General features: G+C 37.8%; 1 protein-coding gene across 1 annotated transcript in view; it reads right to left on the bottom strand.

Annotated features, from left to right (window-relative positions):
* Positions 1-4,980: 4,980 nt before the first annotated feature.
* The window catches only part of LOC125179567, a 29,633-nt gene continuing 19,676 nt past the window's right edge, over positions 4,981-14,937 (bottom strand). Inside the window, exon 8 of the mRNA XM_047885663.1 lies at positions 4,981-5,177. Coding sequence (XP_047741619.1) covers positions 4,981-5,177 — 197 coding nt within the window. The remainder of the gene's footprint in view (positions 5,178-14,937) is intronic.

Here is a 14,937-nt window from a genome sequence, read left to right as displayed (position 1 = left end):
GCCACTAGAGTCTACTGTCTAGAGTCTACTTCAGTCTAGACTATGCCATGTAGCCTATATGCTGATAATTACACTCAGAATTATAGGAGAGAGAACGGGACTTGCTATAAGTATAATAATAAGGTAGCCTAATATTAGGCTAGTATGAGGCAGATCAGCAGAGGCTAGGTATGCTAGCCACCTAGCCTTAGCCTATGCATAGCGCCCAGCCCAGCAACCCAGCAGCCAGCATACTAGTAGCCTTAGGTAGGTACTAGCTATTTAGCTAAAATTTCGTCACTGAAGTTCTCAACTAATATTAATTTCAACTCAAAGTTGGGGAGTATCAAGTATTAGCTTTAATAATAACGAACAGTTTTTCCGTTTCTCAACTCGGAGAGTACCCATATCGCGCACAACACCTTCCTCCGCTACAACACTCTACTAATGACTAATTAATGACAATGAGTGGAGCTGTAATCGTTCTACAACAGCAAGTTTTAGATAGCGTCTCATCGTGACGCAAACAAATTTGATTAAAAAAAGTGTATTGATTGAAACCGATTTCGATTTGATGAGGAATCAATGGTTATCATCGTTCGTGTCTAAAATATCTGTTATATTATGAAAATCTATATAAGCATGATTTTTATTAAATTTACAGCGAGAGTTTTGCAAAAAAAGGTTATTTTGCTCTAGGTAGGTAGTGACTCTGACTCTTGTGACAATTGTTTTTCTGGTAAACGCTGTTTAATTAAATTCAATCATTTACGTTTTCGTTCTTTTTGCTTCTTTCAAATGTAATATTTGATGCCCGCTCTGATTTGACTAGTGTTATAATGATTGACTAGTGACCCTTCAAGTTTAATGTTCATGGTTTCAAAATATCTACCTAGGCCCCACAAGGGCCGCATTAGATTTGACACGAAATTCCAACGTCCATGGGTCTTTGCAGTAAGCGATTTATATATCATACAGTAGCGGAAATGGCTATATGACCACCCAGTTTTTTTTAATATTTTTTCTTGCATAGAGAAATACGGGATTCTAATTATACGAGGTCAAACTACGTTTAAGAACGATTGCAACAATATTCTAAAAAAGTAATTTTTCAAAATATATGAGAAAACAGGATGAAAATTAAAAAAAACCTAGATGATTTCCACCTAGTTTTTTTTTATTTACAACCCGTACAACCCGCCACCACCACCACCACCACCTTTGCGAAAAGCGGTAGAAGCCAACGGGACAGCGCAAAGTTAATAAAACGCGTAAAAAAACTATTGCACAATCATTTCTTGCTAATCCGGACGGCTACGGATCAAAATAAGCACCCTGCCCCAACCCAAAATTAACTGACGGGGATCTTAGGCGACTGTTTTCAGAGTCGTCTAAAATTGGCGCTACATCTACTTCTATAAAATTGGCCACTGTGGTTGATGTGACAGCACAACGCATCTATCAGATATTACAAGAAGAGGAAGAATGACTCGAAGATATTCAAGAACATGAAGAGGAAAAATACGCCGATGCTTAAAACAAAACCATATTATCGACCGACTAAAATTTGCTGAAAAAAAACGTGCTTATTGGTGAGGGATGGGACAAGATTATCTTCAGCAATGAAAAAATTAAATTTTGATGGTCCACATGGATGGCAATGCAATTGGCATTACCTGGACCGTGCGCCTGAATTCTTTTCGAACCGGCAATCTGGTGTTGGTTCGGTAATGGTTTGGGGTGCGTTTAGCCGAAAGGGAAAATCAACTATAGCTATTTTACGTGAGAGACAGGATTCTGAGGCATACAAGCACAATCTATTTCACCATCTTCTCCTTTTGCCAAAGAGAAACATGAGAGATCATGTGTTTTCCAGCATGACTGTGTCGATTCACACTTCGAAGTCAGCAAGCGTTGACTTCGTATAGCGTTGGAACCGTTTTAAACGTAGTTTGACCTCGTATAATTAGAATCCAGTACTTCTTTATGCAAGAAAATATATTTAGAAAAAACTTGTTGGTCGTATAATTACCTCGTTGACCTCGTATAATTGACCTCGTATTGACCTCGATTGACCTCGATTTACGTTGACCTCGTAAATTGACCTCGTATAATTAGAATCCAGTACTTCTTTTTCTAAGAAAATATATTTAGAAAAAACTTGTTGGTCGTATAGCCATTTTCTCAACTGTATATGACAGTAAGATTACTTCTTTGACTATTGGTAGTGGGATGTGGTGTGAGGGATAGGATTATCGATCACTTGACTGTTCACCTTGTCCTATCAGATTGTCAACATGGTTTTATTGCCGGTAGATCCTGCACCACTAACTTATTGTCTACGTTGAACGATTGGACTCGCCTGCTGGACGAAAGGGAGCCAGTGAACGCATTGTACCTCGATTTTGCCTAAGCATTTGACAGTGTTCCGCATGAGTGACTGTTGCGTAAAGTGAAGTCTTTGTGAATTGAGGGAAACGTACTCCAATAGATCAGAGATTTTCTAGTAGGTAGACGACAACGTGTCAGTATTAACGGAACCGTGTCAGACTGGGTCAGTGCGCGCGTAGGGGCGTGCCACAATTAAGGAAGCGTTCTTGGGCCTATTTTGTTCATTGCTTTTATAAACAATCTGCCAGCGTGAGCTCCATGTATACCGACGACACAAAAGCTTATAATACAGTGAAGGATGCGTCAAATAAAGCGCAATTGCAAGATGATCTTGACTGTTTAGTTAACTGGGCTGATACGTGGCAGCTTCGGTGTAATTCTGACAAGTGTAAAGTACTTCACCTAGGGAAGAACAATGAACAGCAAGATTTACAGTTCAAGCAAGATTACAGACATGGTTGCAACGAGAGAATAATGATTGAAGAGTCTAGTGTGGAAAAAAATCTCGGAGTTTATGTCGACAAGGAGCTGAAATTTTCTAAGCATGTTGATACGCAAGCTAACACATCCAACAAAATTCTTGGACTAATCAGACGCTCTTACGAGTTCCTAGATGCAGAAGCGATGAAGCAGTTGCTTGTTGCTGTCATGCACCCGAATCAAGAGTTTGGAAACGTTGTGTGGTCACCGAGATTTCAAAAGGACAAAAATTTAATAAAAAATGTTCAAAGACGTGCAACAAGGATAATTCCAGGCTTGAAGGGCAAGTCCTATGAAGAAAGATTAAAGATTATGAAGCTTCCAAGCCTTAGTTATCGACGTCTGCGTGGGGACCTCATTGAAGTACCTATACAAGTATACTCATGGTTTATACAAGGTCCCCGAAGGATTACTAGAACTTGAAACAAGAACGAACACCAGGAGCCACGGCTATAAACTAAAAAAACTGCACCGCAACTTCTCCACGCGACAACATTTCTTCTCGCTTCGAATCACGGATCACCGACATCGGCGACATGTGGAACTGCCTCCCCGATTACGTCGTTGGCGCTCCGAGTATGAACGCATTCAAGAACAGACTAGATAAAGCTATGGAAAAATATATGTTCAGACTTGAAATGCCTAGCACCATATCGAACCCGGTGGAAATCTAGTAGCTATTTCAAACTATCTTCAGGTTTGAAAAGATTCGGTCAAATGACACGATTTTAGATCTTCTGTGAACAAGTCACGAAAAGTACAAGAATCGACAATAGGCTACATCAGGCCTACTCTTCAGCGCCGACATCACTATGTTATAACGGTTTGTTTTATTTCGTTACGATACTTTATGTTTACTCACTTATCTTCACGATTCATTATGACTCTCAACGATTTGTTACGATTCGTTACGATTTGTTGTGATGCTTAACGTTTCGGTACGGCCCATACGAATTTTTACGATTCGTTACGACTCAACGATTTGTTACAATTCGTTATGACCTATACATTTCTTAACTATTCTTTACGATTCGCTGCGATTATTCACAATTCATTACGCTTCTTTACGTTTCTTTAAGTTTTGTTGCGATTCGTTACGACTATTTACTTTTCTTTATTATTTTTCACTATTCGTTACGATTTATTACTATGTTACTTGATCGGTTACGATTCGTTACGATCATTTAAGTTTATTTAGGATTCGTCAATATACATTACTTTTCTTTTTATTTCTTCGCGATTCGGTGCGATTCTTTGCAATATTTCCCACCAATTGGCGTAGCGCTTAAAAAAAGAACAAATGAATGAGATTTTGTCGTCCAATTTACGATGTAATTTTCATTCATGTGTATGTCATCCTGACCCGCTATAAGGGCCTATCAGTGCTACGTGCTGACGTTGTGTTTATATTTGGACAATATGACACATTAATAATAATAATAATAATAATAATAATATAGAGAGGTATATAGAGAGGTATATAGAGAGGTAAATAGAGAGGTATATAGAGAGGTATTTAGAGAGGTAAATGGAAAGGTAAGCAGAGAGGTAAATAGAGACATAAATAGAGAGTTAAATATAGTGGTAAACAGAGAGGTAAATAGAGAGGTAAATAGAGAAGTAAATAGAGAGGTAAATAGAGAGGTAATTAGAGAGGTAAATAAAGAAGTAAGAGAGGTAAAAAGATTTCAGAAGTGTATAGGTATAATGCCGACCATGACAAAGACATTTCAAAAGAGATGGCTGGCTGCAAAAAAGTAAATATCTCAGGCCCAATCACTACTAAATTGGAGTTTAACGGCCTTGCGAAATTCTTTCACTTTGTTTGGATAATTGAACGGCGGTCTATCATGTTCTTCTTATTGTTTATACTAGAACAATAATTAACGTACATTAGATCATTTACCGAGTTACTCGACGATGAAATTGATTAAAGGCACGTATAAAAATCCCCTAACTTGAACTGATAGGGGATTCTTACGACAAGAGAACAAGTAAGCTCAAATGCTGCATAGTTATAACAACACCAATGATAAACATTTATTTAATGATCGGGTTTCACTAAAGAAGCCTGGAAACCCAGTAATAAATTCATTGTAGACAAGAATTGTACATTGAATCATAAATTAACTAATTTTCTCCGTGGCTCACTGATGAAAGTTTCTTCTTGGCGTCATCGAGGAGCTGGACAATCCTGACCCTGAGGACAGCGTCCCGCATGGCGGGTCCATCGCCGGCGATGTTGCCGATGGCCCACACGGCCTGGTCCACGATTTCCGGGTCCGCGGACGACAGCAGCCGCGCTATCGGAGGCAGCCCTCCTGCCTCTGGCAACCGCAATCAATTTCGTTATAAATTTTTGTGCGTCGTTATAATCATTCGTGCGTCGTTATAGTCATTCGTGCGTCGTTAAAGTCATTCGTGCATTGTTATAGGGTTGTAATTTTTTTTGCTACCACGAAGCATTTTTTTGATGGATTATCCATGATTAACGCGCAACAAGGATAGCTCCGGGCATGAAAGGCAAGTCCTATGAGGAAAGATTAAAGATTATGAAGCTTCCAAGCCTCAGTTATCGACGTCTGCGTGGGGACCTCATTGAAGCATACAAGTATACTCATGGCTTATACAAGGTTCCAGAAGGATTACTAGAATTTGAAACAAGAACCAACACCAGGGGCCACGGCTATAAACTAAAAAAACAGCGTTGTAACACATCCATGCGACAACATTTCTTCTCGCTTCGAGTCACCGACATGTGGAACAGCCTCCCTGATAGCATCGTTGACGCTCCGAGTATGAACATCTTCAAAAACAGACTAGACGAAGCTATGCAGGAGCATATGTTCAGTCTTAAAATGCCTAGCAAATTACGGACCAGGCAAAAAGTCCAGCAGCTATCTCAATCAATCGTCAGTTATGGAAAGATCGGGTTCCAAAGGCCGGATCCCTTGTGAATCAAGTCACGAAAAGTTCAAGAATCGGCAACAGGCCATGGGCCTATTTCTCCAACGCCGACACTTCTATTCTATTCTATCTCTTTTCACTCTCCATGCAAGCACGCCCACTATCTCTTGTCACTCTCCATGCAAGCACGCGCACTATCTCCTCCGTGCAAGCACGCGTCTATCATAATATTTTCAAGAAGAAATACTCTAATCTCTTTAAAATTTTGTTCATTTTCATTTTCATATTCAAACATAATAATAGTATTAAGAATAATAAAAATAGAAAAATAATAGTATATAGAAATTGTTCATTGTCATTTGCAACACTTGACCGCTTCTTTGGCTTGTTTAGCAAAATTTTCTTTTTTTTTACTGCAGGCATCGAGATTTTATCACTGCAGCTCTCAAGTGCATTGATTGCATTTGCAAGAGGCTTGCTAGTGCTGGTGCTCGTCAATTGTCTTCTCAGTAACGTAAAGCGCCACCTCTCCCGTCATGCAGCCATTTATAAATCTTTCCTCTGAAAATTACAAGAGCAAAAGCCATCACTATTTCATTTTCAACGTCGGCCTGATCGCGGCCAAACCGTAATACCGCAGCGTCCAAGGTCGCAATCACGTCAGACGTGACCACCACGTGTAGTCTGGGTCGCACCGGTGCCTGAGGTCACTCGGCGCCCGGCGCTTAGAGAAAGAAGTTGTCGTTGGGGTCTGTCTGGCATTTCGTGAGTCGGGATGACCCACTCACAGGTGAAAATATATATCGCTAATTGGAAAATTTTTCCGTTTTTCCCGAGAGCAGCTTTTCTAAGGACCAACGTGAGGACTTATATCAATATACATTTTTGCAGGTCGCAGGAATAGCTTCCACATGGTGAAAATGTTGCTTTTGTTTACCTACACATTTGAATGCAGCATCACGACTGAACGCAAAAATTTTTCAACTGAAATCACTGTTTGTAGATGGAAGTGATCTTATTAATTATAGTTTATAAATTCCTTGAAAGTTATTGCTGAATTAAATACATTATATTTTAAGATGTAATTACAGTGCTAGACAGCGTCGGAGGTAGCAGAACTAAAGTACTTCAATGCTGAAGAATTGATGATGATATAAATTGGCAGATAGCATAGTTCTGCTTGAAAATTATAACTACACATCAAAATCGTGGGTTTTTTTAATTATTATATTTCATATAACATTAAATCTTTAAATTAAAATTTAAATCCAAAACCCCTCTATGTTCTGCGGTTCTGCCACTAAAAGCATAACAACAAATACACTTCATGCGCTGACGCGATCGGTACTATAATGTATAAGAAGGTCTCATTTGTGTATTAACAATTCCCGGAACCATACGCAGACAAAAATTTTTTTATGTAAACAATAGATATTCGAGTGTGTTACTGTGCTGTAAGCCTAACGCCTATTATTCAAATTTCTGAATACCGATTCCAACGACTATTGCTCTATTTTCGGAGTAACGATTCCAACGCCTATTATTCCAATTTCAGAATAGAGATTTCAGCACCTATTCTTCCAATTTTTTAATACCATTTCCAACGCCTATTATTCCAATTTCTGGTGACCGATTCCAACGCCTATTATTCCAATTTCTAAATACCGATTCCAACGCATATTGTTCCAATTTCTGAATACCGATTCCAACGCCTATTATTCCAATTTCGGAATAAAGATTCCAACGCCTATTATTCCAATTTCTGAATACCGATTCCAACGCCTATTGTTCCAATATCTGATTACCGATTCCAACGCCTATTATTCCAATTTCGGAATAGCGATCTCAACACAAAAACAAACTTACAGGCTCAGGCAATATACCAACACTGGAGCTATCATGACTACGCGCAATTACAGCCCCCGGACAGCGTTTGTACAGTCTGAAGGATGTCCCGCACAACTGTTCATGAATGCTTAATGGATTATATATGTAAATATCTGATTGATTATATCTATCTATATAATTGTTTAATGTTGTATCTATTATTCATTTATATTTTTTTCGCAAAATGAACAAAGATTATCTATAATCTAAACGGAGAGAATATTCGGATAGGTTCAATGACGCGTGATCAAGATCGTCGACGATTGGTGGTAGACAAATACCTTACCTAAAACTTTTAAGAGCATAATCAAGCTTCAGATCAAGCTCAATATACCATTCAAGTTTAGTTAATTGATAATCTTCTGTAATTTTTGTATCATGAGCGATTTTTTTCATGTTTTGAGGCTTCGTATTATCCTATACTATCCAAAATGAGTGGAATAATTAAACATGATTTTAGGCTCAGTTTTCATTTATTGGAATGTCATCATTGAATAATGCATACTAATATGCCATTTACAAAACACTTTACACACGGTCGAATGATAACGTTTCGTAGGTCAATTATATGATGGAAGTTGTCATAATCGTTGGATATTCAAAAGATTCTTGTGTTTTAGGCAGCTTCTGAATTTTTTAGTTTTGGTCTATTCGTGATTTAGCATTAATCAAGAGAACTAAAAGATTCAAATAATGTGAGGCAATAATGTCCTACTCTCCCTCACATTATTATCTCAAAGACATCTTCCCCTTCTAATGCACGGCCAGCATAACTGCTTGGCTGGCCACGCCTGGCAACTCTTCTTATAATTTCAATACAATTACGAATTTCTGACAATGGCAATACAATTACATCCCTTCTCACGATTACAATTCAATTATTACTCTTATTACAATTAAAATACATGTGCAACCTTTCTTAAAATTAGGGTACAATAATATTCCTTACAGTTACAATGCAATAACAACCGTTCTTACAATAAGAATACAATTAGGCTACACTCCTTATTATTCTTACAATGGGGTTTACGTTTATAATTTTCTTCCTGTAAATCAGCCCTGGATCAGAGAGATGGCCAGTAATTCTTGATTGGCTTCGTTCTGCTCAAACGCGGCTGCCCCGGCCAATATTGCACCGGGTTCGACTCTAACTGTACTGGACTGTTTTGTTATACATTTCTTTCTCTTTATCTCCATATTTCTTTCACCATAATAAACTCAATCAATTGGTATTAAATAGGTCCCGATTGGGTTCCTGTTGAATAGATTCGTCGTAGGTTCATGTTTTTGCATGTATTCTTTCAGCATTATTTGTAGAAGTAGCTTATTCTTTTGAGTTTAATTCGATTCAGAGGCCTTCGTTTTTTTAGACTAGCGATGCAGTCAGCCATGTTTCTTGAAGTGCTTCTTTTCGTTTCGTTTTTCTTCTTCGCGTCGCTTGCATTCAAGAGATACCGGAAGGTGAGACTCGTTTCATGCATAGTAAAAATTTGATCCATCCTCTAAATGTAATATAATTATCAAATTCAAAATACAATAATAATGTAAGTGTAGCAGGTTCATCAGCTTGTTGATGTGTACGACCAGCAAAAAAATAAGAAGAAAAATACTTATTTTTTTATTCAAGAAGCAGGTGAACGCTTTTCGTTCAGGTTTTGTTTGAAGTGTAGCAGGTTAATTTAATGCAGCATGCATGAAAATTAAATTTTTTATTAAATAAAATTCAATGTCATTTAATTTCTGTGATCCATATAACTTTTTGGCTTTCCAGATTACCCAACCATTAATCCAATTTCGGATTCTTATTAAAAGTCGAAAGAGGATTAAAATGAGGCAATTTTTTCAATCAAACACTGTATTTTGAAAATTTTTACTTGGATTTAATCTCAGCGTTGATTTTATTCACGTCCAGCTGATCTGGAAACAAAGATATTTTTAAATTACCAATAAGGTATTAGAATAGAATCTGTCAAGTAAGTTATCTTTATCGAGGATATGATAAAGATTTTCCTTAAGGGAATGATGAATTCTAAATGGTGTTTGCTTTGCTACAAAATTCTTGGTTAGCTGCTCCCTGCTCTTTCATGATATGAAATAAGAAAAAAGTTATCGCATTGACCAGGGATTATACGGGGTTCCGAATTGTCAGTACAATGACCGTTTTAATCAATAATTATATTCTTTCCGCAAACCTTTGCTATTTACAAAGATTTCATTATTACAAATCTGTTGTGTACTACAAATGTGTTGTGCATTACAAATGTGTTGTGCATTACAAATGTGTTGTGCATTACAAATGTGTTGTGTACTACAAATGTGTTGTGTACTACAAATGTGTTGTGTACTACAAATGTGTTGTGTACTACAAATGTGTTGTGTACTACAAATGTGTTGTGTATTACAAATGTGTTGTGTACTACAAATGTGTTGTATATTACAAATGTGTAGAGTATTACAAATGTGATGTGTATTACATGTTGCATATTACATAGTACATATTCTCTCTCATTCACACTATCTCACTATCACTATGGACCCTCTAAAGCACTCTCAATGCAAGCCTGCAATCTCACATCATTACATTTCGCACATCTCCCGTCATGTTCCTAGGAAGAAAAGCTCGAGTGTTTTGCTTTATATTTTGCATGGGATGATTACTTAGCGTACTTGACCTTTTTTCTGATCATATATCGTCTCAATAGGCTGCTCTATAAATCCCTTTATTTAGTCCCTGAATTGCTTCAACAGGGCTTATCAAATCAGGCCCTCAGAAGCACTACTTCTTATCAGCCCATGCGTTTCTCAAAGCAATCGTCTATGGCAGACTAGAGTGAGCGTAACGTTTAATAATGTTTTTTTGTCATTGTTGAAAATTAATTATGAAGTTGGGAAAGATACTCGATGTACAACACAAAAAGATATCTACCGTAATTTCGTAATCACGGTCCCCTTCCTCTGTTTTGAAATTTTGACAAAAATTGCGGATAATCTTTAGAAAACCAATTATGGTTCATTATATATTTGAATAAAAGCCATAAAATTTATAAAAAATGTAAGTGGTATAATTGCTTGCACTCACAAAATTGAATGGGTCATTTTGTCCGAAAAGCGAGGAACTTTCTGCACGTATCATAACGCCCTTTTCCAGGGATAAACTTAGTCAGGATAATCCATTCAAAGTCAAGTAGTGCATCGATATTAGGATAAAAATACACTATTGTTCTGAGTGTGCATATTGGCAGGTGCGTCTGCTGGAGCGCGTCCCGGGGCCTCCTGCGCTGCCGTTGCTAGGCAACGCGTGGGAGCTGCGGGGCAATGTGTGAGGGGAAGAGGGGTTGTGGATAGTGAGTGGCTGAGTGGGGAATGGTGAGGGTGATAGGATAGCGTAGGGGAAGTGTGAGTGTAGGATGTGAGTGGGGAGAGTTGGGCATGGCGATAGCGAGGGGGCTAATAGTGGGGAAGGGAATGAGGTTCGTAAATAGTGTGCGGATGTGGTAAGGTTCGTGGATGGGGCGGTAGAATAGAAGTGGTGTAAAATAGAACCCAGTCGCCAGATTAAATTTAAATTAAAAACGAAATAAATTTATTTAGGAATTAGAACCATGACGTAAAATTGTTTGTTTGAGTGGCAAAATATTTCGCCATGACATTGTACGTTTTGTTCGATGGCCATATATGTGGAACTAAGTTACAAAATCCAACATTGTTTAACGAAGTTATTTAATATCTTCGATAGTAAAGTTGGGAATATAAATCCAAAATGAAATGCTTTACTAATAAACAATTCAAGAATTTGTCTATGCAAATTTTAGATCTCTTTGAAATCAACATAATTTTGCTTCCCCATTCACTAATTATCTCATGACAGAGAAATTTTTAGAAGCGTTTTAGGAAAGAATATGTCATAATAGTTTTTGATAGTCATTTAACCTTTGCCTCCTTATATCTCTTGTTAGTTAACAATTTGGCAGGTTGTTTCCTCTAAATCTGAATGAAAAATCTCATCTAACGCAAAAACATCCTTATATTTTTTACAGAACTATTGCAAACATTAGTAGGTTTCTCCAAGTACGGTAACGGCATCACGCGCTTCTATTTGGGACTCAAACCCTACTGCCTGCTCAGCAAATGCCGCGCGGTGGAGGTGGGGATGTCTGCGTGTGTTGTATGGAAAAAGTACTCAAGTTTACTTATGTGTAACTTGTTCTTAGTGTTCCGCGTGTAGCTTGGGCATTGTACTTGTGTGTAACATGTTCTTAGTGTTCCGCGTGTAGCTTTGGCATTGTACTTGTGTGTAACATGTTCTTAGTGTTCCGCGTGTAGCTTTGGCATTGTACTTGTGTGTAACATGTTCTTAGTGTTCCGCGTGTAGCTTTGGCATTGTACTTGTGTGTAACTTGTTCTTAGTGTTCCGCGTGTAGCTTGGACAATGCACTTGTGTGTAACTTGTTCTTATAGTGTTCCGCATATGTAGCTTGGACAATGCACTTTTGTGTAAATTGTTCTTAGTGTTCCGCGTGTAGCTTGGGCAATGTACTTGTGTGTAACTTGTTCTTAGTGTTCCGCGTGTAGCTTGGACAATGCACTTGTGTGTAACTTGTTCTTATAGTGTTCCGCATGTAGCTTGGACAATGCACTTTTGTGTAAATTGTTCTTAGTGTTCCGCGCGTAGCTTGGACAATGCACTTTTGTGTAACTTGTTCTTAGTGTTCCGCGTGTAGCTTGGACAATGCACTTTTGTGTAAATTGTTCTTAGTGTTCCGCGCGTAGCTTGGACAATGCACTTTTGTGTAACTTTTTCTTAGTGTTCCGCGTGTAGCAATTGGGCATTGTACTTGTGTGTAACTTGTTCTCGGTGTTCCGCATGTAGCTTGGGCAATGTACTTATGTGTAATGAGTTCTTAGGGCTGCATGTGTAGTGCGAACGATATCAATGTAATGTATTTCTGACATTATGAATGAGTGTTATAATTATGGATGAAATTGTTTGTGGAACTTGGTCGAGCCATTCCACCAAGTTCTTCAATTTCGTTGAGAAGTTTCATGTTACGGTAACGCCAGCGTTCAATATACCTAGTTTTCGTGTTCCCACAAGTGAAGATATGCGCCAAACTCATTTTTAAATATTTTATTACAATAAGTCATGTGCACTGACCGCTTTACAGCTCCAGAATTCGACCGGAATTAATTAATCCGACGGTAGGCTCGAACACTTGTCTGGTAAACATCGAACACTTGTCAGGATAATGAAAACATTAATGACTATGTAAGCTTATGTATTTATGTGTGTTCATGTGTGTGTGAGTAATCGAATGTCAAATGCTATACTGCTACTCTTTAAAGTGAGTTTTTTTAAAGTTGTATACCAACCACATTGCTGTTTAGCTATGTTCGTGTGTCAAAAACTGTTTCCTGGATTACAATTTAACTTAATCAACATTTTGCAAAAAAACACATGCGAAAATTTCATAAAAATTTATAAAGATATTTGTGGTCACCAGGAGCTGTTGACCAGCAGCGTCTTGATCGACAAGAGTCACGCCTATGAAATATTTCAATCTTGGCTTGGCATCAGTCTGCTCACCTCTACTGGTGAGCAACAATTAAATATTATTGGAATAAACTGGTACTAAAATGAAACAGCTTATGTACTTCATTTAATTAGTTCTATGCTATAATTTTGATAAGATGCCATAATTGCAACTGAGTATTTTAAAGTTATTATTTTCGGGAAATTATTTATGATATTTCGTTCCGATGGGCAGCAAACGCTTGGTGCATCCTTGTCACCAACGTGTACGTCTAAAAAAATGAAGCACTATTATTAAGGTGCTTGTACCAGAGGCCACTAGTGGTGGCTAGTACAACTTTTAAATATGTACTAACCGCCACTAATTATGCCACTGGCCTCGTGTAAAGATTTACTGGGTCCTTCCGCGGCTAGTAGCGACTATACACGAGGCCATTTTTAGTGCATGTTAGTGATTGTAAGTTGTTCTGGCTGCTACTAGTGGCCCCATGTACAAGCAACTAAAACACTTGCCATTTTACTTTGGAATAATTCGGTCTGTGATGCACATTTAGGCATGACCCACATGAGGGCAAGGAGCAATTAAAAATCCACATCGTTTTTTTGACAAGATTTGCGCATTTTTCCTAGTGCTCCTACTGAGGTGAATGAACCATTGTTCTGCATTCGCTGGTCATTGATTTCAGATTTATTTAATTCCAAGATAGAAAAGGGAACCAATTATGACTAACCAATTTTCATGTCATAGCATTTAAATTTTTTTAAAACGCACTTTCATCTCTTTCAATATTCTTGTGGTATTTTCATTTTCAATTTCAGGCCAAACGTGGAAGTCTCGTCGCCGGCTACTAACTCCCACATTTCATTTCAAAATATTGGAAGATTTCGTGGAAGTTTTCAACCACCAAGCCTTGCGTCTCGTTGATAAACTCCAGAGCAGAGTTGGTGTTGCAGCCTTCGACGTGTGCCCCTTGGTGGCGCTGTGTACATTGGACATCATCATGGGTGAGTCGCCTCAGAAACTACTGCTAGTCACGTGAACTTTGTAGAATATTGTTGAAATCAAGTGTAACAATAATTAGGAAACAAAATAATATATGTCTGGTAATAACCTTCACATGATCTAAATATAGTGATTTTATTATGTGTTTGAGTTTGCATCCTTGTTAACGTATCGTACCCACTTGATTTGTACTGTTAATTAACTTTCTTCGATAAAATAAATCATTAAATATATTCGTATATGTCGTGCACACCTAGTTAATTTAACAGAACCTGTTAATTTCACAGTAGAATATTGTCGAAATAAAATGTAACAAAGACGAAATAAAAGATTTATATATTGTTATGAAGGCCCCCTGCACAAATGTTTGTTACTTCTATTATCATTTTTTTTGGGAGAAGGGCTGTGAGATTGCGTGTAGCGGTTGTATGAGGATGGGGTGGTTGATTTACACAGTTGCCTTTTCTGCAATTCGGCAGAAGCTTTTTAGGAAACAAAACTACTACCTTTTTTTATGTATTATCGTAGATTGGATTTCTCCCCACATTCCCTTAACGTTTGCTACCACATTGGTTGGCCGAAATCGTGTGTCAAAATGAAACATTTTCTCTTACAGAGACGGCTATGGGCATCGATATTAACGTCCAGAACGATGAAGACTGCGACTATGTTAACGCTGTTAATGGGTAAAGATTTTTGCTAATATGTTTTCCGTAGTTTATTGTTAATACTCGCTAAAAAGTATAATAACAAAGAATTT

The sequence above is a fragment of the Hyalella azteca genome, unplaced genomic scaffold (assembly GCF_000764305.2).
Source record: "Hyalella azteca isolate HAZT.00-mixed unplaced genomic scaffold, Hazt_2.0.2 contig2735, whole genome shotgun sequence".
NCBI classification, from domain to species: domain Eukaryota; kingdom Metazoa; phylum Arthropoda; class Malacostraca; order Amphipoda; family Hyalellidae; genus Hyalella; species Hyalella azteca.
Note: the sequence above shows the minus strand (reverse complement) of the source record. Positions and strands in the feature narration are given on the sequence as shown.